At 47.0% G+C, this 26,316-nt stretch overlaps 1 protein-coding gene across 2 annotated transcripts; it reads left to right on the forward strand.

Annotated features, from left to right (window-relative positions):
* LOC308065802 (antigen WC1.1-like) lies at positions 1-26,316 on the forward strand. Of its 2 annotated transcripts, XM_080392268.1 has the most exons (16): positions 1-71; positions 5,915-6,229; positions 7,773-8,081; positions 9,686-10,000; positions 10,810-11,121; positions 11,547-11,864; positions 12,611-12,925; positions 16,385-16,699; positions 17,459-17,521; positions 17,608-17,922; positions 18,118-18,153; positions 18,446-18,583; positions 18,879-18,974; positions 19,548-19,631; positions 21,919-22,071; positions 25,423-26,316. In XM_080392268.1, the coding sequence occupies exons 1-16, from the start codon at positions 2-4 to the stop codon at positions 25,524-25,526; spliced, it is 3,258 nt and encodes a 1,085-aa protein (XP_080248394.1). In that variant the 5' UTR covers position 1; the 3' UTR covers positions 25,527-26,316. The 2 variants fall into 2 exon arrangements, with proteins under 2 accessions (XP_080248394.1, XP_080248393.1); XM_080392267.1 differs by lacking the exons at positions 1-71; positions 5,915-6,229; positions 7,773-8,081; positions 9,686-10,000 and adding an exon at positions 10,056-10,219.

Raw genomic sequence — 26,316 nt, forward strand, 5'->3', positions numbered from 1 at the left:
GATGGCAGCAAAAGGACATCTTTCTACTCCAGTGCTGTGGTTGCTTCTCCTCTCTGTTCAGGCCTCCCTAGGTAAGTACATACTTTTTTTCACATAAGGCAGTGAGATAGGAAAATACTGTAAATTCAATATGAATAAGTTGTTATTCCATCAATCTGCCAGGAAAAGTGACAAGAAGGTGTTTAAATACATTTCTGTCTTTGATTCAGTCTCCTTGGCAATCCTGAGAGAACGAAGGGTAAGCCGTGTGTGATGGTTTTGTGTTTTACTCAGACATCAGTGACTGGCCATTCTCACAGGAATTCGAGCCCAGGTTTAGTAAACAGCCAAACTGTAATGGAAACCAGCTAGGTATCCTTACTACTGCCTTGCCTCCCCTGTTGAGCTCTGTGTAGACAGAATTAATAACTCCAGGCTTTTATCCAACACCAGTAAGATGAAGTTGTGGTGCTCTGTGTGCCCAGTGGGGTTTGGCTGGATAACGTACCGTCCCCTCCATTGTTCCTGTATATCTGAAGCTTACCGCTATTTGTCTCTGCTCTTCTAGAGCTCTGTGTACATGTTTGAAGCTGATAATAAAAGACTGATTTGGAATCCTCATCTTTTTCCCTGTACACGTGGAGGTGGCACTTTGGTATTGTGGTGGTGGTTGCATCTCCATATAACAAGAACAAGACTTCGCTGTGGTTGATATTTTGAGGTAGCATGGCCCTAGTCTTAAAGGTTCTTACTGGTTGTGTGGATGTAGTCATGGTTCAAATGGATGGGAGGAGGAGGTACAGGCCTTTCTGTGCAAAGGAGTGGGAAGAACAATATTAAACGTTTGTATTTAGACCTCTTTGTAGCAATGTTTGAGTGTCAGCTGAGCAGTACTGTAGAAAATAGAGTAAGTTTTCTGCCAACTTCTTTTTAACAGTGATGGTATAAATAGTAATGGTAAAATAGAGACTGACTGGCAGATGCAGACAGGAGTAGCTTTATCTTGAGACCATCAGCAGCACCTAGGAGCCACATCTCTGCCCTGGCAGTGCATCCCCACGCCGCTGCAGCCCCTGCCGCTCACGCGGCCCCTTGCTTGGGTTATGCTGCCTCTGCGCCCAGCCCTGCATGCTGCCGCGTGTTGAAAACAGCAGGTGTTGGATTATTTAGAAATGTAGTTGCAGAAAGGTTGATCGGTCAAGTGAGGAGCTGTGTGTTTTACTCCTGGATATGGCTTATGGAAATAGTTATCTTGTTCCTTTAATAATTTACTATGAACTTCTCTTAGAAATTATTTCTCTTTTAAATACACATACTTTTAGCTGCGAAAACTTTTTCGGACTATGTTCTGCAAATACACTGTAGGTTGCTCTCCAGAACATCTTTCAGAATAGTTTTAAAGATTTCTTACAGAAAGATTATACTCCTGAGACAACAAGTTGCAAGTACAAGGGATTTTGTAGTGATCAGAGGTTCGTGCTACGTGTGTAAGAGACTCTTACTCAGGAAATTTGAGGAGCGAGGCTAGTCTACAGAAAAAATAGGTTTTGTAAGTTACTAGCTGTAAGTCACTTGAATAATGTACCTTAAAGTTTTTGTATTTCAGAATCTAAATAATAAAGAATAAATTGTAAGAAAGTCCAGCACTGTCAGCAAACAGGTAAAACCTTTTCCCTATGTATAAGAGGAAGTCGTGTGTCAGAGCTACATTGTCTGTGTCTGATGCAGCAGGCAAGAATCAGCTTACAATCAGACAGAGATGGAGGCAGAATCGCTTCTTAGTTGACTAGCAGTTTACTCTGGGAAGAGAAATGAAGCAATAGTTAGTGACTGAAGGAAGTGGCTGCGTTAGCATCAGTTCATGGGCTGATATACTGACAAGGAACAGAGAGAGAAATTAGGTCTGTTTTCAAATGCAAATAAAAATGACATATTCATGTTTCAGTCTCAAGTGACAGCAAGCAGTGTGATACCTAGGAACAGAATCACAGCATCACAGCATGTTTGGGGTGGGAAGGGACCCCTGGAGATCAACCAGCCCAACCCCCTGCTAAAGCAGAGTCACCTCGAACGGGCTGCACAGAGCTGCGTCCAGGTGGGTGTGGATGTCTCCAGAGAATGAGACTCTACAGCCTCTCTGGGCAGCCTCTGCCAGTGCCCCATCACCCTCACAGTAAAGTTCTTCCTTGTGTTCAGATGGAACTTCTCATGTTGCAGTTTGTGGCCGTTTCCCCTTGCCCTGTTGCAGGGCACCACTGAACAGAGCCCGGCCCCATCCTGCTGACACTCACCCTTAAAGTACTTGCATGCATTAATAAGATTCTCCCTCAACCTCTCCAGGCTGAACAGCTCCAGCTCTCTCAGCCTTTCCTCGTAAACAAGATGCTGCCATCCCCTCATCATCTTCGTAGCCTCTGCTGGCCCCTCTGATGTGCCTCCCCAGGGCAGAGCAGAGGGGCAGGATCCCCTCCCTCAACCTGCTTGTCACACTCCTCGTGCCCCCCAGGGTCCTGCTGGCCCCTTGGCCACACAGACACACTGCTGGCCTATGGGCAACTTGCTGCCCCCCAGCACTCTCAGGTCTTTCCCCACAGAGCTGCCTTCCCACAGGTCAGCCCCAGCTCATACTGGTGTGTGGGGCTGTCCCTCCCCAGGGGCAGGACCCTATACTTCCCTTTGAACTCCGTGAGGTCCCTCGGTGCCCAGCTCTCCAGCCTGGCCAGGGCTGGCTGAACGGCAGCGCAGCCTCTGGGGTACCAGCTGCTCCTCCCAGTCCTGTATCATCAACAAACTGGCTGGGGGTGCGCTCTGCCCCTTTGGCCGGGTCAGTGATGGACAAGCTGAACAGGACTGGCCCCAGCACTGACCCTGGGGAACCCCGTGAGCTACAGCCTCCAGCTCAGCCCTGTGCTGTTGTCTGTGATGTTTTATATCTTCCACCTTGGAGGTTTGATCTATACCATTTCCGTAAGTTAGCAGGTTCTGAAGAAAAGGCCAGACAGAAGACAGGGGCGGCAGGAGCCAGCACTCTGCAGGTGACAGCGGCCATATGATGGCCCTTTGGCTCTTTCTGGGCACCGGTCCTGCCTACCTGGTGCTCCCCTTTGGCCTGAGGCGCTGCTCGGGCATGCAGCAGCCCTCAGCGTGTGCTGTTATGGGAGCTGAGCGAGTGGTCACGAATGGAATGAGGATCAGAAGGGTAAAAGTGAGGAAAAACTTCTGGGTTGAGATAAACACAATTTAATAGGTAAAGCAAAATCTGTGTGTGGAAGCAAAGCAAAACAAAGGAATTCATTCACCACTTCCCATCACAGGCAGGAGCCACCACTTCCCATCAGCCACTTCCAGGATGGCAGGACTCCATCGTGTGTAATGCTTACTTGAGAAGACAAATGTAACTCCAAATATTCCCCCTTCCTCCAGTTTTATAAGCTGAGCATGATGTCATATAGTATGGACTATCTGTTTGGTCAGTTGGGGTCAGCTGTCCCAGCTGTGTCCCCTCCCAGCTTCTTGTGCCCCCCAGCCCACTCACTGGTGGGATGGTGTGAGCAGCAGAAAAGCCCTTGGCTCTGTGTAAGCACTGCTCAGCAGTAACTACAACATCCCTGCATTAATCAACACTGTTTTCATCACAAATCCAAAACACAGCCCTATACGAGCTGCTATGAAGAAACTTAACTGTCAGCCAAAACCAGTACAGCACCAAAGATATGTGCTTCTGTGACCTGTGGTCCAGCCGCACTCACCGGCACTTAGCCCTCCGTATACACACATGCACACCGACTAGTCACCTCACCCAGGAAAACAGCTAGAAACATTTTACTGAGGAGACACAATGGACAGTGCTGCTTAGGTGCAGGGTGTAGCCAGACAATCATACCGATCAGCAGCCCACCTACCCACCCCTGGCTGCTTCTCACAGAATCACAGAGTGGCTGAGGCTGGAAGGGGCCCCTGGAGCTATCTGCCCCAGCCTCCCACCCAGAGCCAGCTGGCAGGACCACATCCAGATGGCTTCCGAGTATGTCCAGGAGAGCCAACCCCACAGCTTCCCTGGGTAATCTGTTCCAGTGCTCAGTCATCCTCGTAGAAAAAAAGCGTTTCCTGAAGTTCAGAAGTAAGCTCCTGTGTTTCAATTTGTGCCTGTTTCCTCTGGTCCTTTTGTCCACCTAACCTATTTTCCCACACTTCCTCCTACCCAAACATCCTTGATCCCTCCCTTTCCCCACCTTTGATTCCTCTCCTAAATGTCCCATCATAAGCCTTGTGCAAGTCCAAGATGCTCTTCCCATGCATCCCATGGTGTTCCATCCCCTTGAGCCTCTACGGTGACCGGGGAAGCCGTTGCGTTGATCACAGCTGCAGAGCGGAGCTGGTGGCTCTGTTGGCAGGGTCCCAGAGAGGGTCAGGGCAGGGCCACCCCTTCACCCATTGTGCCTCTGTTCTCCTTTGCACGTGGAGACAAGCTTTCTAGCACATACCCTAACAAATGCATGCCATGCGTATTGTTGTTTAATTACAATGGTGACTGTTTTCAAGGAATTTGGCAGAAGGTTTGGGCGGGGTTTTTTTGTTTCAACATTTTTTTTCACAAACGTCTACAGAAAATCATTGTCTGTGTCAATTCAGAACCTTAACTCACCATGTTCTACGATTCTGTGATTCTGTGTATACTTTTCACAAAGCAGCTATGAACCTTCCTGTAAGTAAAGAAACTTTTTAATGAAAATATGTTCCAAAACTCTTGCCTTAGAATTCCTGACTCGGAAAAAAAACTAGATTAAGACAGTTCCTGAACAAGTCAACTTTTTTTCTTTAGGTGTCATTACACCTTAGACTACACACTTCAGTTTTTCCAGTGTTGACTGTCTGTGTAAGGTGCAGACTCAGACCTGTTCCCCTGCATTTCTTGGGTCCCAGTAGGTTTTTGTGTAGCTTGGCTTCCTAAGGACTGCATCTGGGTCCCACCGTTATTCCTGCATTTGACTGTAACAAAATTCTCTGTGTTCTCTACCTTTTAAATCCCTGTGCTAAGCTACTATATGGTATTTGAAGCATCTGTAGTAGCAGACCAGCATTGTAGAGCAAGAAACCAATGTGTGCATCTTCCCTCTTCTGTCAGGCTCTTTGTCAAGTGCTCTGTGGTTACTGCAATGTTATTTTGTGAGTCCACAGGAAAAAGAACTGGTAAAAGTGTATCCATACCAAAGGAAAGAGGCATGCCTGGGAGCAGAGCAGGAAAAGAGGGTTCTTTGGGCATCAGCCCCACTCCAAGAGATGATGGGGCGTGAGGAACAACATGAAGACCTACCTGTCCTTCTGCTGCTTATGCTGCTGCATCTCCTGAGATAGCTTGCCCCGCCCCCCCCCCTTAAGTAATCCTCTTCTCTTGTTGGGGACCCTGTGTCTCGAGCAAGAAAGGAGGGAACGAATAGAGAGTACTGGAACACTGAGGTGCAAGTAATAGTTTGTCTGAGAGGAAGAAGCTGAGGCAGATGAGGGAAATTGCTTCTTCACACCGTACTGAACATAGGAATGAAGGAACATGGGGATGTGCCCAGCAAGCATTTTCAGCTGAGTATCATCATGGCAGAACAGCAAAGAAAAAGGAGGCGTTCCTGTTGAAGCCACTGTGAATCACACAGCAGGGACATCACTCAGCATTTCCGAGCCCTGTCAGGTCAGAAAAAGAGAAAACTCACCAGTCATTAGAAATAATTTACATTTTAGCAGTATGGTTAGCTCAAACTTGTAAATACAGACACAACTCCCTGCAAAAAAAGTTTAAGTTGGACTACTTAGAAAGGTGAATGGAATAAGTCTAATTTAATAGTAAATTAAGAGTAGTAATAATCTCATTAACCATATGCAATAGGTAATCATGATTAGGCACTGTCCTTTCCATAACCTGGCTCTGTCTCTGTGTACAAAGGTGCTGTTGAATTGAGGCTGTCAAATGGAACTGGCCCCTGCTCTGGGAGAGTGGAAGTAAAATATGAGGAGCAGTGGGGAACTGTGTGTGATGGTGACTGGACCATAGATGATGCTGAGGTTGTTTGTAAGCAGTTACGATGTGGATCTGCTGTTCAGGCCCTTGAACAATCTCCTTTTGGAGAAGGATCCGGACCGACGTGGCTGTATCGGGTTGATTGCCGTGGTGATGAACCCAATCTCTGGAACTGTTCACATACAGGATGGGGTGCTTTTACCTGCCCTCATTACTATGATACTGGAGTGATCTGCTCAGGTAAGAAGTCATCCAACCTTGTATAATGGAAAATGTTACAGGGCTGAGATTAAACTTTGTCGTAGCTGGATAAAACCAGGCACTGCGTAGAGGTAATGCTTTCTCCATGGCCTCCGCTCCGCCAAAGCACGTTGCATCAGCATTATGTCTTCTGCTGACTGTCAAGTGTATGGCTCCTTTGCTGGGGCACAGCAATGACATAGAAAGGAAGCAGACATAGTAAATGACATAGAACAGGACAAGAAACACTTGGTTTCTATCACAGCTATCCCAGGCAACAGGAGAGCAGTACTAAACTTGTCTTTGACCAAGAATAGGAGTTAAAAAGGCAGATGTAGGTAGAGAAGCAAGAAAACGCTATGTTGTGCCATACAGCTACCCTTCTCCAGCTCTTTGTGTAAGCTAAGACAGGACAATCTACAACGGCAAAAAACTCCAATGTCTGTGTGGCTGCCTTCCTCTGCAAAATGTGCTTGGTTTTGCTCTTTGGATAAAGGACCATCGCAGGAGGTGTTTCCTTCCCAGCTTCAGGACTTCACATTTGTCCTTTTTGATTTTCATAAGGTTCCTGTCAAGCCCATTAATCCAGCCTGTCTAGGTCCCTCCAAACGGCAGTTCTGCCCTTGGGGTTCTCTCTCCAACCCCCTAAATGGATAAGAGTGCACTCTCACCTCCTCCAGGCTCTTGGAAAAGGTGCTGAACAGAGCAGTTCCCAGGAATGGCCCGACAAGTGGCATTCCCGTGCTGCCAGCCCCAGGGAGAGTGCCACCCACTGATGGCTCCTCTCTGAGCCTGATCCTCTGGTTAGCTTTCCAGCCAAGTAGTTGTCCAACCACCCAGACTGTAACATCCTAGTCTGGATACAAGGCTATTGTTCAAGAGAGTGTCAAAGGCCTTGCTAAATGTGAAGTAAATGGCATGCACTGGTCTCCCCCCATCCACAAATCCAGTCACTTAAATTTATCAGAGAAAGTAATGTCACACAGGCATGATCTACCCTGGGTAAATCTGTGCTGCCTCTTCCCACTCACTTTCCTGTGCCCAGAAATGTGTTCCAGGAGGACTCACTCCATGCTTTTCCCAGGTACCAAGGGAGGCTGACCAGCCTGTAGATCACCAGGCTGTCTTTTTAGCTTTTTCCGAGGATGGGTGCAACATCCTGTCTTCTTTCTGGGACACTTTGGTTTCCTATTCATTTGAACAATGGAGTCTCAAGGACACACACTAGGAAATGGCTATTTATTTATCTGTTTATCTGGGGATTGCTGCTCCCCAAGCATTTGGCAAATGTTCAAAACTTCCCTTCTTCTGTAGTTTCCCAAGGATTTAGTATTTTCACATACTAAGAAATCAGCATTCCTGCACACAATTTTCTCTTGTTAGTGGCATACAGGAATTGCCACAAAAGTGTCAGTGGTCCTCACAGAGGTGAGGTGTCTTGCTCACAGCAGTGATTTGTCTTGCCCACAAAGTTATGGGAGTTTCTAAATCAGGTCAGTACAACCAGCCCTTGATGATGGATTTCTCGGAATTTTTTTCCCAGGTTTCTCTGAGCTGCGTCTGACTGGAGGGGACACTGCCTGCTCAGGACAGCTGAAAGTAAAGCAAAAAGAAACCTGGGCTACGGTCTGCTTTTCACATGTGGATTTCAAAGCTGCCTCTGCTGTATGTAACGAGTTAGCGTGCGGCCAAGCTGTGGGTATCTCGAGAGGAACTCACTTTGGAGACAGAAGTGAAGTGACCTGGCAAGAAGAGTTTCACTGTGTGGGGAATGAGACTCACCTGGCACACTGTCCAAGGGCGCCGCACCGCAGCGAGGCCTGCTCGCATGGCGCCACTGTGGCGTGTTCAGGTGAGACTTCGGACTGAGAGGCATCATTCATAGGTGACATTCCTATGTCGTCTTCCCATTGACCCACAGTTCAGACCCACCTCAGGGCTCTGGGGTGCTTCCCCTGCCGTGCCTCAAGCCACCCAGGGAAGGCCAGGGCACAGTCGAGAGCAGCCCAGCCTTTTCTCGTTTGCTCTGCCGAGAGCCCGCGCCTCACACAGGCCTTACTGTCACTTGGCTTCTGCACCAGGGGTGCTGATCTCAAAAAGGCTGTGACTTATTTTATGCTACCAGAGGTGTGCACTCTATAGTGCTGAGAATTCCTTCCATGTCTTTCTCATGCACATAAAAGGGGAGATGGCCAGAGCAGACAAGCAGGAACATGGAGAAACGGAATTATTTTCTGTGCTGCCAGTGTGTGTGTTAATCCCTGGCATTTCAGTTAATCATGAAACTGGGAGAGGTGCCATATCTCCAAAAGGTTAAAGGAGGCACAAGTTACAAATCTATTAAAAAAAAAAAAAAGTTGTCAGAGGCCTGGATGTCTTTAGATGTGACTGTCAGATAACATTATTTAAGAACTCCATATGGTCTATGGCTGCTCTAAATACAGCTAACTTACTGCCAGCCACTACCGAAATGGTGAGTAGACCTAGCAAACACAACTTTTTTCCAAGGGCACAAATCAAAGTGAGTAAACTGAGCATGGGCCAGAGCTGCTACAACATGCTGCCACCAGACATGCCTGGGAAGGACCAGTTCAGCCGCCCCCCAGCTGAGCAGCAGCAGTCTGTCCAAGGCTGCTGTGGGCACTTCCCTACAGCCATGGTGACCTGCAGCCCCAAACACTGAGCTGTGCCCACCAAGCTGTGCTGAGCTGTGCCAGCCAAGTTGTGCCAGATGAGCTGTGCCCGCTGAGTGGCCCCGTTAGCTGAGGTATCAGTAGCTGGCAAGTCTTGATTCCTGCCTCCACTTGCAAGTCACAGCTTGGAGCAGGAATACAGGTCTTGTTGGGGAGTACGCTGCAGGGACCAGGGAAGTGCAAGTGACAGCATGGGAAGGCAGCGGGGCTGCACAGGGCCAGCAGCAGGGTACCACAGTCCTACCCATGCTGCACTTAAATTACTGTGAATTTGCCTGTGGGCATGGCCCATTGTGTTCAGAGTTTTGTGCTGTGAAATGGATGAAAGCTGAGAATTGCACACAGCTGCTTACTAGGTAGTGTGAGATGACCAGCTACTAGGAGAGAGAGTGTTACTGGGAGCTCCTGCTGTGAGTTTCTCACATGCTCCAAATGCAAGGTGTGATGTTGGAACTGCCTCTGCAAGAAAAAAATGTTGCAAGGTAGCAGCAGTATTGTGGGAGGAGGAGACAGCAGAGCAGAGGAGGAGAGGCTGAACTTAAAGAGTCAAGACACTTTTAGTCATGTAGTGCAGGCTACAGCATGGACAATTAAAGACTTATTTTCAGAGCTGGCTCGTGAACATCCTGGTCTAACATGCTTCCCAGTAACTTCAGACATAGCAACTGCTAGTTCCTTGCAGCTGCATCCCTCTTACAAATTTCAGTACAACAGCATGCACACACACAAAAGTAACTGCTAAGTTCCTGTATTCTTCCTGCAGGCTATGGTGGGTACAGGCTGGCAAATGGCAGTACCGCATGTTCAGGGAGAGTAGAGCTACTTCATGGAGGCATGTGGGGAACCCTGTGTGACTACCTGTGGGATTTCCCAGCTGCCAATGCCCTCTGCCAGCAGCTGGACTGTGGAGTTGCTGTGCTGATACCAGGTGGACGGTCCTTTGGGCAAGGAAATGCATCTGTCTGGAACGGCACATTCAGCTGCAAGAAGAATGGCTCCCACCCGAGAGACTGCCCTGTGAGTGCACTGGGTCACGATGAGTGCCCTGCCGGGAGAGAGGCTCGTGTGGTATGTTCAGGTGAGCAGTGGAAAAGTCTAAGAGCAGAACAGAAAAATCTCTTTGAGGAAAAATACTGACCCAAACTCCAGAGGGTGTTTGTGGAGCCAGGCTCTGTCTTTTGTCCACTGCTACAGGCATTTCCAGGAGTTGAGCTGCACTTTCACTCATGCCACGAGGCTGCTCTCTGTGAAATGCTCCTGGTGTCAGGGGACAGCAAGAACAGGGCTGCTCCACCAGGTAGGATGAGTTGGGGGCAGAGGGTGAGAACAACACAGGCAGCATCCTTATGCACCGAGGCACAGTCCACACCACCCGCACAGGGGAAGGTGCTGATGGCAAGGTCTATGGTCAGTTCCAGACAAGGCAAAGTAATGAATCAGATGTAGGGCCCAGCTGGAGAGGGTTGGCAGGATTAGCGAGAGATGGGACTGGAGACAGTTAAACCAGTCACATCGTTGAGGCAAGGACTGAAGGTCTGGTCCAGTTTCAGAGCCTTGGACCAGCAACCTGGAGGTGCACAGCTGGACACCCCAGCTGAGGCTGGTCAGAACAATCAAGGTCTAATGGCTCAGCCAGAGCCCTGAAACCTGGTGCCCTGAGTTTAAAAATTGCAAAGGGGACCAGATCCTGATTTCTAGTCATTCTTCTCAGTAAAATAGGATGGGCTGAATTCTAGGTATGAGTATGGAAGTTGCAGTGGTCCAGTGGAGTAATTTTTGCTACTGAATGCTAAGGAGAACTCATTCCCTTTTCCCAGTCCCTTTCAGGTCATGCCCATGAGCAGTTACCGGTGCCACACCTCAGTGCTCACCTTCTTTTGTGTGCAGGGTGCCCGGGGGGCAGGTTGGTGAATGGCACCACATGCTCTGGCAGGGTGGAGATCCGCCATGGAGACACATGGGGAGGGCTCTGCCGCTCCCACTGGAATTTGCAAGCTGCCAACGTCCTCTGCTATCAGCTGAACTGCGGCTATGCGAAGTCAATCCAGACAGGAGACCGTTTTTTGGAGGAGAGTGGGCCTATATGGAGAGATGCTTTTCACTGCGAAGGGACAGAGTCCTGCCTGTGGGACTGTGCTCAAGTGACTTTGGGCAATCCAGCCTGCTCAGCCAGAGAAGCAGCCACTGTTGTTTGCTCAGGTGAGTCAGGAGCAGCCATTTAGGCAGTGCAACTTCAGACCAGAGCACGGCTGGTGATCTCGCCCTGCCAAGCAAGTCTGGTATGTCAGCCTATCTTTAATGGCCTTTTCTTTCCCCCCTGCCTCCAACCTTTACTTCAGCACAGAAACTTCATGTAGTAGAAGGCTTCACATTGTTTAGATGTGCCTGACTCCTGACAGGATCTAGTCTTTGAGCTAGGGAAGCCTTTCTCGCTTCCCATTACAGACCCTTGTGTGCATGCAAGCAAATAAATCCTTAACAGATGCCGTCTCCTTAACCAGTGGTGAGAATTATTCTTTTACCAACATAGAGATTTGTCTTTCCCATCTTTTCTGCATGTTATTTCTACTGCAGTAAGAGTGGCAGATGTTATTCAATACATTTTCCAATTCTCTTGAGCCCAGGTCTTGATGAATCGCTCAGACTCTCAGGTGGTAACAGCCGCTGTGATGGGCGTGTTGAGATCTCACTCCATGGCATGTGGAGCAGAGTCCTGGATGATGACTGGGGCATTAAAGACGCCCATGTGGTCTGCAGGCAGCTCCAGTGCGGAATTGCCAAGAAAGCCTATTACCTCCCAAGGTCTGAGCGAGGCGTGGGTCATGTTGGCTTGAGAAGTGTCCAGTGTGCTGGAACCGAGACTCAGCTGATGCTGTGTAAGACCTCCCTTTCCCAGGCAGAGCCAGTGGGAGTTGCTGAAGATGTTGGTGTGATTTGCTCAGGTGAGTTACTGTGCAAAAGGTACACAGTGCTTCCCAGGGCTGCCTCTAGCCCACCATGATGTGGCCTCACCCGGTGTTAAACAGGCATGGGGCTGAGCTTGCAAAATCCACCTGCTTCTGTACTCTAGGGGACAATGATAGTTAAGGAAGCAAATGTAATTTACATAGTGTTTCCTTCATTTGGATTTGTTAGAGGATTTATCCCACACAATCAAAAAAAAAAAATAGAATACAGAAGCCATAAGAACACTAATTTGGCCACGACTGCCACACATTCTGGCTGTCGCTTAGGAATTAAATAGGTGACATTTTGTGACGTTTCTGTATGTATAGATAGCTGCAGTCTTTCCAAGGTAAATTAGAACTGTTTCTACTCTTATCTTGTAATCCATCTGTAACAGAAACTGTCTCTGTCTCTGCCAAACTAAATGAGTTTAGATAGAAAACAGCTTCTCCGGCTTTCTAAGATAAGGCGATCTCTGCATATACTCGCTATGACTAGACACTCCTTTTCTGCTACATCTCACAGGAACTGTTCAAACATTTACTTGATGCAGGAGTAGGCCTTCCCTTTTGTGTGGTTTTAGCATCACAGGCGTTCTACCCAAGAAACCATAACACAAGAATATAACACTGGAATATAACAAGAACGTGATGCCTTAACAGTGCTTTAAACGTGCATCCATTGCACTGGCCTGTGCATCACTGTTACGTTGCGTGCTGACAGCTGGGTTTTCTCCCTGCAGGTAGCAGACGGATCAGGTTGGTGAATGGAACAAAGCGGTGTGCTGGGAGAGTAGAGCTTTATCATGATGGCATCTGGGGCACCATCTGTGACGATAACTGGGATCTAGCAGATGCTAATGTTGTTTGCAAACAGCTGGGATGTGGACATGCCATCAAGGCATTTGTATCTGCTCATTACGGTGAAGGCTCAGGACAGATCTGGCTGGATGATGTGAACTGCACTGGGGCTGAATCCAATCTCTGGGCATGTCCCTCTAGGGCATGGGGTGAGCACAACTGCCAACACAAAGAGGATGCTGGAGTCCTGTGCTCAGGTATGTTTGGAAAAGCCTTTTCTGAGTCTGTGGGTTGAAAGGGAAGGGTTACATGAAGGAGAAGCAGAGAATAGAGGAGAGTTGCTTGGACAGCCTCTTGCTTTCTAGGCTACAAGCATAGCTGGTCAGCCCATCCCCTTGGTCCCACCAAGATGCAAAGGGTCTACAGAAGTCCTTATTTTGCATTAACGCACACATGCATATGAGTGTGTGGTGGAGTGGGATAACTGGGTGGTAAATTTGAGGGTTTTGGTAAAGATTTCCACAGCAAAGGGCTGTGCGTGTTCCTCGTGTGGGAAAGGCCATCAACTGCCATGTCCCCATTACAGTCAGTTATGACTGGCTCTGACACCAACAGAAATAAACCTTTGGGCCCCACAGCATCCACCGATCAGAGGAGCATATGGTGGCTCTGCCTATGCATATTTAAGACAGAGTGGCAGCTGCAAGAAAGCAGAAATGAAGGAGAAGTGGAAAAAGACACTGCTGGGGACACGGATGAAGACATGGTTTCTGTGCCAGAGGAGGTATGCTGTCCCTGTGGTAAGCCACACTGGAACAGATAAACTCCTGAGGGCACTGCAGCCTGTGGAGCACCCACAGTGGAGCAAATACAATCCCTGAAGGGATTGCAGGCTGTGGAGCATGCATGCAGGCTGTGGAGCATGCATGCATGCTGGAGTAGAGGAAAATGAATAAGAAGCCAGGAGCAGAAAAAACCACAACCTCCTGCACTGCCACCCTCACTGAAGGAATTGGGAGGGAAAATAAAGGAAGTTAGGACAAATGGAGTGGATCAAAGGAGTTTCCCTAATGTTTAATTGTTAATGTTTTCTTTTCTCCTTGTTACCCAAAGTAATAGTTAAGATTATATTAAGTGCAAAAAAAAAAAAAAAAAATATTCTTTTTCCCAAGTGGAAACTGTTTTGCCCATGATAGCAGACAGTAAATGTAGGAGACACTCCAGCAACACTGGTACCTGGCATGCCCTGGGACTGGAATAATTGCTGCTTGTGGGAGCACCTACAGCTCGTATTGGCTGACCTGGAAGTGGACCCTGACACCTTGGGAGGGGAAACTGGGGGCTTATGATGAATTAAAAAAACGAGTCCTTTCAGCAGCCCTAGTTACAGTAATTACAGAGTCCTACAGAAAAGGGTATGCTGCTCCGCAGACTATGACCATTCGATGGGTCTTTGAGCATAAATGAATGGAGAAACTTGCAGTCACTGCTCCAGGGAGAGGCCTCTGCAGTGGCTGTGGCATTGCTGGGACACCAGAGCAGAAGAGATAGAGCTGAAAGCTTCAGACAGCAGGGCTTTGGGGAGTTCAGGTCATAAGCCACTTGTAAAGGTCATACTGCACAACGTAGGAGGGCTTTGGGACCAGTTTATGGAGAGGTATGTTGAACAGTGCCTAATTGTGCTGATTCTACAAACAAAATACCCCTCTGAAAGGACTGGGAAGGAGCTAATAATCAACTGCAGTTTCCTGGACTGCTGGAGTGTGGTCACAGGCAAAGGGAGAGAGATCCTGAAATGCTTGTGATCATTAATGTTAGAGCTTGGGTTCTCCACTGGCTAGGCACAGCTACTTGTGCCCCTCTGGTACCACCTGGGGGGATGCCCTGCTGATCAAGTCAAGGAGTGACCTATGTATACCATTCTGGAGTGAGGATGCCAGAAGAAGAGTGCAAGCTTAGCAGCGCAGACTAGGATAATACTGAGGATCCAGCAGCATGGCCAGCCTCAGGAAAATGAGAATGGGAGAACTGTGTGTCCCCCTCCTACACACTGAGACTTAAGGATGGATCTGAAAGAAAAGGGAGACAATATGAGAGACTGGGAGGAAAAGCCCTCTAGGTCCATAGACCTAGAATTTTGAGCACAGGAGAGAGGTGAGAGCTTATTTAAACCACTCCCTTTTGCTGCTACCCCCACTTTTGGACCACATTGTGCTCTGCAGCTGATCTGAACTTACTGCACTGAGGGGGGGTGTCCCCTGGCCTGGCAGTGGATGAAGTTAACCAAAGTTATTAGGCTGGCCAGACAAGGTGGCCAGGCACCCTTGCCTCAACAACACTGTGCACTGGGTCGATACTGAACTATAGCAGCACTCGGGGCATCTTACTGTCCCCTCTGTGTAGCAGTGGCAAATAAACTGTCCTTGGAGTAACTGGAGGAGAAACATGCCCAGCTCTGGAGGAAGGGAATCTGAGCTTGAACAGGCGGGTTTGGCACACCCTATTTGCTGCCACTGGCTCTACTACCCCTGTCACCCTTGACACTGACTTTCTTGACCACCAGAGATGGATGGATGGGACAGAAAGGCTTCAGGGTTTTTGGAATAGGCACTGTGGCTTGCACAGGTGAGAACAAGCTATGGGACTCCCCAGGACTCTCTAATCATCCAAACATTGCTGAATTTGCTTAAATAGATCCCGGTGTCAGTCCTTTGCCAATCCAAGCGATTTGCTGAAAGCACTATCAACCTGACCATGGGGCTGCCAATAAAATCCCCTAAATAATTGTTTCCCTGGGAAAGCAAGTGGTGGTCTTAAACACACGCCATACAACAGTGCTGTTTGACCTGTGTGGAGTCTGCTGGAGGATGATGGTTTACAATAGACTTCAGAACTCTGAATGAAGTCACACACCCTTTAGCTGCAGCTGCTACAGTTCCAGACCCATTGCAGCTCTTGTATGAGCTAGAAGCTAAAGAATGTACCAGGTATGCCATAACTCATATTGCAAATACTTTTTTTTCTCTTTTCTCTCAATCCCACTGGTCGAAGATGCAGGACCTCAGTTTGCCTTCACCTGGAGTGGTGTGCAGCACATCTGGAACCAGCTGTCCCAAGCGTGGAAACACAGCCCTTGCTATTTGCTATAGCACCATCCACCAGATTTTAAAGCAATAGCATTCCAAAGAACTTTCCTCTAACTTGATGATGTATTGATTGGAGGAACAACTCCAGAAGTACTAAGTACAGGGCTCTAGGTAACCATACCTTTCTCAGTGCTGCGTTTGCCATCAAGCACTCCCAAGTAAAAAGGGCCCCTCAAGATATGCGTGTTTTAGGCACACAAAATGGATGCAGATACATGCCAGCTGACCAGTTTGCTTGGATAAGCACCATGGACCTCCACACAACAAACAAGAACCTGGGCTTTCTTGGGCACTGCTGAATTTTACAAAAATGGCATAGGAAAGAGTAATCTTACTTTACCTCATAAGCTATATTCTCGCTCATGCATTTTGCAGGGACAAGTTCTGAATCTTCTAACAAATATATGTTGAGATTGGTATATGATGTTAACTTTTGGGTTTAAGTGTTTGTCCCTTCCAGAGTGTTTTTTTTCTGACTCAGCATGATGAACAGGATTGTTAGCAGATTCTGGATTTCACTGATCACAGCCAAGTTCCTGGCTAATTACATTTTTGTGTCTTCACTTCTAGAGTTCTTGGCTCTGAGGCTGGTGAATGGCAATGACTGTGCTGGGCGGCTAGAAGTTTTCTACAATGGGACATGGGGGAGCATTTGCTCAAATTACATGTCTCAAGTCACTGCAAGAACCGTATGCAAACACTTGAATTGTGGAGACGATGGGGAAATCGCAAGTGACTTCCAGTACGGCAGAGGTTCTGGGCCCACGTGGCTGGACCACGTTGAGTGTACAGAGCAACATAGCTCTCTCTGGCAATGTCAGTCAGACCCCTGGGATCCTCAGTCATGTGATAACCGCGCAGAAGAGACCCATATTTCTTGCCGTGGTAATTAGAAATGCATCTGTACGGGACTGCCCAGGCATACACATAAACCTACGCAAGCATATATGGGCATTGTACTAATTACCTCATGTTCATTTGTTATCTGGTATATATTATTTCTAGTTTCATGCAAATGGCACAAACATTTTCTTTTGTCTATGTCCTTGATATAAATGAGTAAATTATAGTTACATGAATGGCACCGAGTGCAGTTACACAGTGAAAATCCCAAGGAAGTTCCTGATAGGATGGTGCCATTGCATATTTTTAAAGCAAAAAATCTATGCTACAGTCAGTCTGTGAGATCTGATTTAAGGTCAGACTTCTCAAGACGTCTAGAGGCATGTATGTGTTTCTACATGTATGGAGGTGCATCAGTGCATATGTACATGTACACTCATGCATGCACATAGCCATAGACAAGTGTATGAATTAGTTTAGTTCTAAAGGTCCATTTCTAGTGCCTGCTTTTATGACAGTATTTCATATCTGTGGGTTCCCACTGTAATATAAATGAATTCTAGATGACATTTAAATCTACTGAAAGGGATTGCAGCTGCCTCACACAAGAAGAAAGAAAGAAAGCAAGCAGAGTCATCAGGAAGATTATTTAATTCACAGCAATAGCCGAACAGTGATTCACCAAGTACAGGCCATGTATGTTATAGGAAAAAATTAACCTGATGCTGAATTTTCAAGCATTTTATTCTCCCTTGCACTTTTCAGAGAATAATTATTTACTTCGGTATTTAAATTTTGCAGGAAGAAAAGAGGCAACGACCCCAACCTCATTTGCTGAGTGCCCGAACGCTACAAGTTGCTCAGGTACCTCTACCTCTTTGGTTCTCCTTACCACTTCCTGCAGACCTTCCTGCTGTTTCAGCAATACAGAAGGTTTCTGTGTCTTGCAGACAGGGAGAAGTTACGAGTCATAGGAGGAGAGGATGGATGTTCAGGCCGAGTGGAGATTTGGCACCAAGGTTCTTGGGGAACGGTCTGTGACGATTCCTGGGATGTGGCAGATGCTAATGTCGTATGCAGACAGCTGGGCTGTGGATCTGCTGTGTCTGCTCTGGGTGAAGCTGCCTTTGGGGAAGGGACTGGTCCCATCTGGCTGGAGAAGGTGCATTGTAAAGGAACGGAGCTGTCTCTCTGGGACTGTCCTGCCAAGCCCTTGGTGGGCAAAACCTGTGATCATAAAGAAGATGCTGCTGTGGATTGCTCTGGTTAGTGACTGGTCCTTTGGTTCATTACACAGATCTGGGAAGGAGGTGGATAGAGCCCCACTGTGCCAGCTGTACAGCCCAGTGACTAGCCCCTTCATAATTCTGACTGCAGTAATATTATGAATGACATGAAGATGTTCTCCCTATTTTTCACATTTGCATCTTCCTTAACCTGGACTCACCTTCCTTTTGCAGGTATGACAGAAACAACAGCATCACCCACTAGAACAGGTAACACATTGCTTCTTCCCTCTTTCTTTCTTCCATCAAATGAGAATTTAAAGTCCCTGATCCATCAGCAGTATATTCCAGCTCATCAGCAAGCATCTCCAGCAGCCTTTTGTAAAGGAGAGCTCAGTGGCGCCATCCCCAGCTGCTGAATTCCAGCTGCTTGAGCGGGATCCACCACTGGGCAGCAGGTGACCTGCCTCACCCTGCCAGCGTGGGCACAGCAGGAGGCCACAGAGGATCAGCCCTTTGGGTCACCTGATTCTCTATCTGTTGCTTCTCCATTTCCATTCAGATCCTCCCCGCCGCCCTCCAACAGACAGTACAAGAATTTCAGTGCCTGTCATCCTCTGCATTGTCCTGGGGGCCCTTCTCTGCCTGGTCCTTGCCATTCTTGCTGGACAGATCCGACATGCCAGGGCACAGCAGAGAGGTGGGTCCCTTGGGACTGGTATGAGATGCCTCCTCCACATGGCTGGCAAGCGTCTAGTTGGCTGGGGAGGCTGGGGCTGGGTGACTGAGATGAGTGGCATGTGCTGCTACACTGAGATTCTCACTTACCATCTGGCTGGGAAAGAGCCTAGCAGTGCTTATCCTCAGCCAGCACCTCTCGGTGACCTGGGTACCGGCCGGGCCATGCAGACCCCTTTAGGTGACTTCTCCTTTTCATGACCCCAGCCTGAGTATGAGCAGAGGCTGTGTGACTGATCACTGCCTTTTACTTGCAGGCTATCGACTGTCCTATGACCCCTTCCCTGAGACTGTCTATGAGGAGATCGACTACGACGTGGTGAAGGAAAAGCAGGGCATGGCTGGCCTGGCAGGTCTGTGTGTCTTCCTCTTGTCAAGGGAAAATTCCTCCTGGTGGCCCAGATCCCAAGCTGAAACTTTGCAGGTCCCAAATATCCAGGGAAACAGAATTCCTAGATTTGAGTTGAGAAGTTTGCTGCCCACTGGACCCTGCCAGTTCCTCTCACAGGGACAGTTCATTTCATGCTGTCCTCACTGCAGCCATATAGGTCAAACCAATTAACAAGAAAACCTGCCACAAACAAACAAATAAAAAGATTCTTGCTGCCATTATTTAAAGCAGGAACAAATAAAGGAATAATTTGTATCTCCCTCCCAGCAGCTGTGTCTCTGTAGGCTTCCCCCTGCCGACTCTTTTCTTCCTTGGTGGCTTGCACCCCACCATGAGCCACAGGAGGCATTATGGGGCTCCTAGTGGATCCTTGGTTAGGGCGTTGTAAGCTCTTTACCTTGCAGGAGTAATACTGGCTGCCCAGGAATCTGTTGACCTTGGATGGTATTACTGTAGCCTACCCTTGTCCTCATGATGCAGTCTTAGCAGCTAAGGCGAGTTTAATCTGATACCATTGTCTTTCTCATTTGCCTAGATTCTTATTCAGAGAGTACAAAACCAAAAGCACAGTTTTATAGTGGGGACAGTGATGAAGAAAATGGTCCCGGAGCAACTCAAGGTAATGGAAGATGGGGATCCTACAAAGAAAGAGACTCAAAATCAGGGCAGCTTTTAATTTCCAAAGCGTTATTGGCCATTAAAACTTTTTTTCTTGCTGCACTTCATGTCCACTAGTGAAGTTTTGATGTGAGCCAAAAATTTCTGTTTAACTCTTGTGGTTGGAGAATGCAATGCAATCTCATATATAAGTGCTAGTCTTCTCTTCTATATGAGAAATTGCAAATAGATGTTTACTGGCAGTATTGCACTCTTCACAGGATCCAGTCATATGAATCTAACAATTTGACCACTGTTCTCCCAGAAATTGAGACTGTAGCAGCTTGTAAGCTGTCCCTTCATTTCTGAGATAAATGAGGAGAATTAAGATACAGGAAAAACATGCTCCAAATAAGAATGTTGGCAGGTCATTGGAGCTGATTTAAGATTTTTAATCTGAGTGATCTGAAGAAAATGCAGTTTGCCAGATGTGGGGGATTTTTTTGTGTTTTGTTTGGTTTTGTTTTTGTTTTTTATAATTTGAAAAAGCCGAGTAAGAGAAAGTGTTTGGAGAAGAATTTCATTTTCCTAGAGCTGATCAAAATGCTCTCTTAGCTATTGCCTGGTCTCTGAGAGATCAACTGTCAAAGGCACAAGCAGTTTTGGACCTCAGCTGCTCATATCCCAGACTCTCTGCTGTACCATGTCTTTGATTTTATTTTCTATTGCTTTTTTTATATTAAGGGGGTTTACTATTTAAAATAAAACTAAAAGCTTTTCTTTTCCTTACGCGATTTGAAATACTTATTAAGAAGATAATTATTCCAAAATAGATCTCTTTTTCTTATTCAGATTGAATATTGAGTAATAGGTTAAAAGTGAAATAAGAGTGCTTTTTGTTTTTTGTATGTATTTTAATTTTATGTATGTATTATTTGTATGTCTATGTGTATATACATTTATACATACATACACACATATATACATATATTCCATAAAACAATGAAAGCCAGTATTTTCTGAGGGGTGGATTCCAGTGCAGTTTGGATCACAGGGCTAGCTGCCCTGAGAAATGAGAGAGCGAGCTGGCTGCGCACAGAAGTGAGTGTGATGGGTAGAACGTTCCATGGATAAGGAATTGGCTGGATGGCTGCATCCAGAGAACTGCAGTCAGCAGCTCACTGTGCAAATGGGGTCCCTCAGTGGTCCGTCCTGGGACTGGCACTGTTCAACATCCTTATTAATGACACAGGGAGTGTGATGGAGCGCACCTGCAGCAGGTCTGCAGGTGACACTAAGCTGAGCGGTGCAGTTGGTACGTGTGAGGGAAGGGATGCCACCCAGGGGGACCTTGAGAGGTTTGATAAGTAGGCCAACGTGAACCTCATCTCATGAAGTCTACCAAGGCCAAGTGCGAGGTCCTGCACCTGGCTCAGGGCAATCCGCAGGGTCAGTACCGGCTGGCGAGGAACGCGCTGAGAGCAGCCCTGTGGAGGACCTGGGCTGCTGGTGACAAATGACATGACCTGATAGTGTGCACCTGCAGCCCAGAAAGCCAGCCGAGCCCTGGGCTGCATCCTCAGCAGCGTGGCCAGCAGGGCGAGGGAGGGGGCTCTGCCCCTCTGCCCCTGGGTGAGACCCCCTGCAGCGCTGCCTCCAGCTCAGGGCACCCCGTGCAGGACAGACATGGACCTGTTGGAGCGGGTCCAGAGGAGGCCACAAACGTGATCAGAGGGCTGGAGTCCTCTGCTGTGGAGAGGGTCTGAGAGAGCTGAGGTTGTTCAGCCTGGAGAAAAGGAGCAGAACTGCAGGTATTTTTCTCCACAGGTTTGCCCTAAGCTTGTAGCCACATGTCCATATGCAAACAGCCAAGGATGGCTACTTAGCTAGACCATTTCAGGGCAATTTAACAGAAGGTGGTTAAAGTAACGAAAATAGTAAGAAGCAGGTGCCACAGAGGGATAAAAAAGGAGCAGTTTGTCATTGTGCAATTATGAAATGCAGTGGGGAATCTTAGTCTGAAATAAAACCCTGTCACTAACTGCCTCCCTCTTCAGATCGTCTTCTGCCTCCTGTCCCTCCTCCGTGTTGATTTTCGCTTTCTACTTGTAACAGCAATGTATAACAATTATTGGAGTTATATCATTGTTGTCTGAAACACCTCAGAGTCCTCAGGAGGATTCTTGGGTTATTATTGTTCATTAGCATCATAATATCAGTATTACAGGCCCTTATTGCTGGATCATCAGCTACTGCTTTCTGTCGTGGAGGATCTTTCCCTGTTATAATTAATGCCTGTACTGTTCCAGAGGCCTCCCCGCTGCCTGAAAATGCCCTGGAAGATGGTTATGATGATGCAACAGAAGCTTTTGGACCTAAAGATGCTTCCCCTTCTGGGCAGAATGGACAGGAAATCACTGGGATCTCTGAAGAAAGTGACGGAAACCAGGATCCACAGACGGGTGAGGCCAGAAGGGCAGTGCTTTCATGTTTGTTTTCATAATCTATAGCTACTGTACTGAACCCAGGGGAAAACAAGGTGGAGGGTACCTCAGGGGATCACCCAGGCTCTATCTAAGCCCTGTCAGGGGGAACGCTACCTGCCTGCATGAGGATGCAGGTTGGATGTCATCACTCTGTTCTTATAGCCATTCAGTAGCACATTCCCACGTTCCCACAGCTTCTACAGGTAACGTATACCCGTGCAGTACCTTCCTTACAGCTACAAAATGCCTGCGGCCTAACATAAGTCTTCAATGCTGCAAATTAGAATTGTTACTTCTTATTCCAATGACCGTGGGAATAGAGGAGTTGCATTCATCTTTGTAACACCCTTTTTAAGTACCTGAAGACTGTTAACATATCCCCCCTCAGTTCGGTTTTGCATTTTGTTTCTCTAGACTACCACAACCTACATCAGTCAATTTTTTGCTTCTTGTCGACTAGACTTCTGCTTATTCTGTATGTCTCCACTCAGGCTGTGTCAGTAGGTCCATATCTTTCAATAACTGTTTCAGAAACAATATTTTACAGTATTTCTGTACAGCATGCTACTAAGACCTTACTAGTATCAGGTAGAGCCAAAGGACTACTTCTTATGTCTTAGAGGTTATTCTTCTGTTTATGCATGTTGGTGTGATGTTTCCCTTTTTTGCAACAGCATGACACTCCTGACTTTGAATCCTGATCTGGGTTCATCATCCCTGGCCTGATGCAACTTCAAATCCTGCTCTGTAAAATGCTACATACCATTAGACACCGATCTTTCTAATTATGCAGTTGATTGTTTCCCCCTTCATCTGTAGTCTTGTAAATGTCGTTACTAGATTTCATTCTATGTCCCTCAAAACCTTGTCAGTATGGCATCATCTGGAAAATGTAATAAGAACATGTCTCTCTTATCTTAGGACTTAATGAAAATGCTTAGTGGTATTTAGGGCTGTCAAAGAATTTCACCTGGTACAGTGAGCTACACCAAGAATACCATTTTTCACTGAATATGTACCCAGTCTACAGAGGTTTGAGTTAGACTCTAATTTACTTATAAAAATATCCCATGAGTTGAGTGACAATTTACTTTACTCCCTTATAAAAGCACTTTTAAATAATCAAAAAGAAAAATCAGATTTATCTGCTGTGATTTATTTTTGTTAAATCCATGTTACCTGTTATTTACCTGCTTTTTTTCTTCTGTCTCCTTACAAGGAGTTTATTTGTTCACATACCTTTCTGAAGCTGAACTTTCTGTAACTCCTAATCTTCTTTCTTCTCCCACACACACCATCTTAAAAATCAGCATAAGTTGTTCATGTTTTTCCAGTCCCTCAGAGCCTGATCTCTTTGAGCTCTTAAAGACAATGGACAGTGCCTGGAGGGTGGATTTAGCTAGGTTTACATCCTAGCACTAAGTTTTGTCAGGCACTTAATTCAGAAAGAATTAACAAAAAATATTTAAGACAGACTTTTCTTTCTCTGTGTACTTAGTGTAACCACGGAACACTTTCTGATCAGCTCCACGTTTTGGGGTAGGGATAAACATATTTGACAGACTGAAGGTGTGAAAAAAATAATGAAAATATTTTAGGACTCAAAGTGATTAGAGAAACGTTAGAGAGTTGGGGGGTTTTCAAGGCCCATGATTATATTAATTCTAACATTATGTATAAAGTTTTATACACTTCTACCTTACTCAAATGAATTCTCAGTGTCCTTGTGAACCTCACTTGCTGTTGACTTCATACAAAGCTGCTCTGTTGTATTGACGAACTTTGCTGTTTGCAAAAACTGCATATAGTTAAGGTATATTCACCTCTCTGGTCTGTTGCTTGTCTTCTAAAAATTAGGAGGTGCTAGGGCCTGCTAAATCTGGTAGTGGGATGGAGCTCCAGCCAGGGGTGAGGCTGAGCACATGTAGGCATGCACACACAGGCACACAGGGCTGGCTTACGGAGCCAACACAGACAGCAAACGTAGCCCTCAAACACCAGCAGCACCAACGGCCTCATCCTGTTCCCCACTCTGGCTGACCAGGGTGAAAGGCTACTGGTGGAACATGCCTATGTACACACGTGGCAGGGATTCCTCCCTCCCCTTGCTGGCCTTAGGCACTTTGTCCAGCAGCTGTCCCAGGACCCGGCTCGTCCAGCTGCTGGCACCTGCATGTGCTAACCCTGGGCACCCATGGACCCACTCCAGTTTCTGGTAATCAGACCTACACACACATGCACCTCCCCATGCACATGCACACTATACTTCCACCAGTAACTGAGACACTCGGCCTATCCAATAACTGGTCCTGGAAGCCCCTGGCTTTCCAGTTACTCCACACACCCACGTGCACACTGGTCCCCCAGTACCTGGGCTTAGACATGCAGCCTCCCAGGCAACTGGCCCCTGGGTCCCCTACCCCAGCTGCTGGCACCTGGGCAGGCCCTGAGTCCCACCCCAGCTGGTGGCACTTCAGAGTTCTGCCCACTCCAGTCTCTCCGGTTACTGGCATGACCCCTCTGAGCCATGCTCCAGCTCTGGTTGCTGGCACTCAGACCCCTGTGCACACACAGGCACACCAAACAGAGACACCTGGGAGGGAAGCAGTTAGAGATGGAGTTCAAGAAGACAACAGGATACTGCTGATCAGGCACAGGGCATGGCCAAACACACAGACTGGCCAGCAGCCTGTTTACAGGCTACCAGCCCCTTTTATCCACTTACTGTTCTATTTGCTCATGTTTGTTCCTCCCCAAGCTACATGGACCCCTCCTCTGTGCTTCTGTTTCCTCCCCTAAGCAGTCCCTAGTAAGCTGTCTATAGTCCCAAGATGTTCTCCCCTGTATGTCCCAACAAGTCACATGCCTTTGTGCCTCCCCGGTCACCAGGTTGGGTGACATCCTCTTCACAGGCTTCAAACCCAGTGGGCTGAGCACTCCGTCACAGCCCTGGGACACGATGTATCAGGGCATGTTTGTGGGATGGACAAGGACAGACCTACTAAATTTGCAATGTGTCAGATAACACTGGAGGTAGTAAAATGGAATTATTTAGGGATTTTGAAGAATTGCCCTTATTAGTAGTGTTTAAAGTCTGATCAGTAGCTTGTTTTCTGGGAACAACAAGCTTGATCCTTGGACATGTGTACATGTAGCAGGAGGTAAAATGAGACAAGCAGTCCTCAGGTCTTTCACAGCCATGCGTATCTCAGGTTCTAACTTCTGGAGGAGACAACTGACAGCCCATGCTGCCAGCTGCACAACCATGTACAGGTAATGTGCACAGGACATCCATTTACCTCGGTGTTCTTCCCTTCATGTTTTCAGACAGGAGTCCGAACGTGTCAGGAAACAGGACCGCTGGGGCTGAGAGGCGTGTGTCCCCTGCTCGTGAAGATACAGGCTATGATGACGTTGAAGAGCTGAGATAGTGACAGAGGCTGCTGAGTTGTACTGACCACTTTTCGAAATACACCTTTGTCCATGAAATGCTAACTGGGTAGTAGCAGAGGCAGAACAACCTGCATGTAGGATTAGTTTACCTAAGTTTGGTTTATTTGCAGAGAAGTGATTGCATACTTAGAAGACGTACAAGCGTGACTGTTAAGAAAACTTTTCTTATTTCCCTTACAATTTTTTGTTGCCAAAACTGCTTGGACACTTGGTGCTTCTTATTTCTAAATATTTTCTTTGTAACTTTTTTCATCTTACAATATTTTCTTATTAGAAATGGTTTAAAGATCTCTTCTCAAATTTATGCTTCTCCTTCCAGACACACAGGATGGCTTTCTGGAGACTGTTAGGAATGGAGACTGAACTGCAAGAAATCATCAAAGTTCTGTTTCATCATTTGGGTATTGATGCTTGTCACATAGAATGTGAGGACTAGAAATAATTTTCTAGAGAGCACTTTGTGAGAAGAGAAACTCAACAAGGTTGTTCTTGTCCTTGCTTTAGATGCAGGCCTGTCATCTGAATTATGTACAAGTGAATCACACATTCGATTGGAGGGAAAAGCTTCTCTTCTCTTTTCTCTCTCTATACCATGATGATTTATTGTCTCCCAAAGCAGTACCAATCATATGGTAAGAGAAAATTTCTTTCCACAAATGGCAAGTGGTGGTCATACCTACAGGTGTCTGTCATGTAATTTCTTTTAATCATATGAAGGTAGTTTGAAAAAGTCCACATGCTGATGGAATAGAGGGTGAAGTTTTGTTG

Source organism: Falco punctatus, assembly GCF_963210335.1.
Source record: "Falco punctatus genome assembly, chromosome: 6".
In the NCBI taxonomy this organism is placed as follows: Eukaryota; Metazoa; Chordata; class Aves; order Falconiformes; family Falconidae; genus Falco; species Falco punctatus.

Coding starts and splice junctions, on each gene's coding strand:
- LOC308065802 (XM_080392268.1), top strand. CDS start 2: ATGGCAGCAAAAGGACATCTTTCTACTCCAGTGCTGTGGTTGCTTCTC. Junction 17,923..18,117: donor TGCTGCTGTGGATTGCTCTG/GTTAGTGACTGG, acceptor TTCCTTTTGCAG/GTATGACAGAAACAACAGCA. Junction 22,072..25,422: donor AAACCAGGATCCACAGACGG/GTGAGGCCAGAA, acceptor TCATGTTTTCAG/ACAGGAGTCCGAACGTGTCA.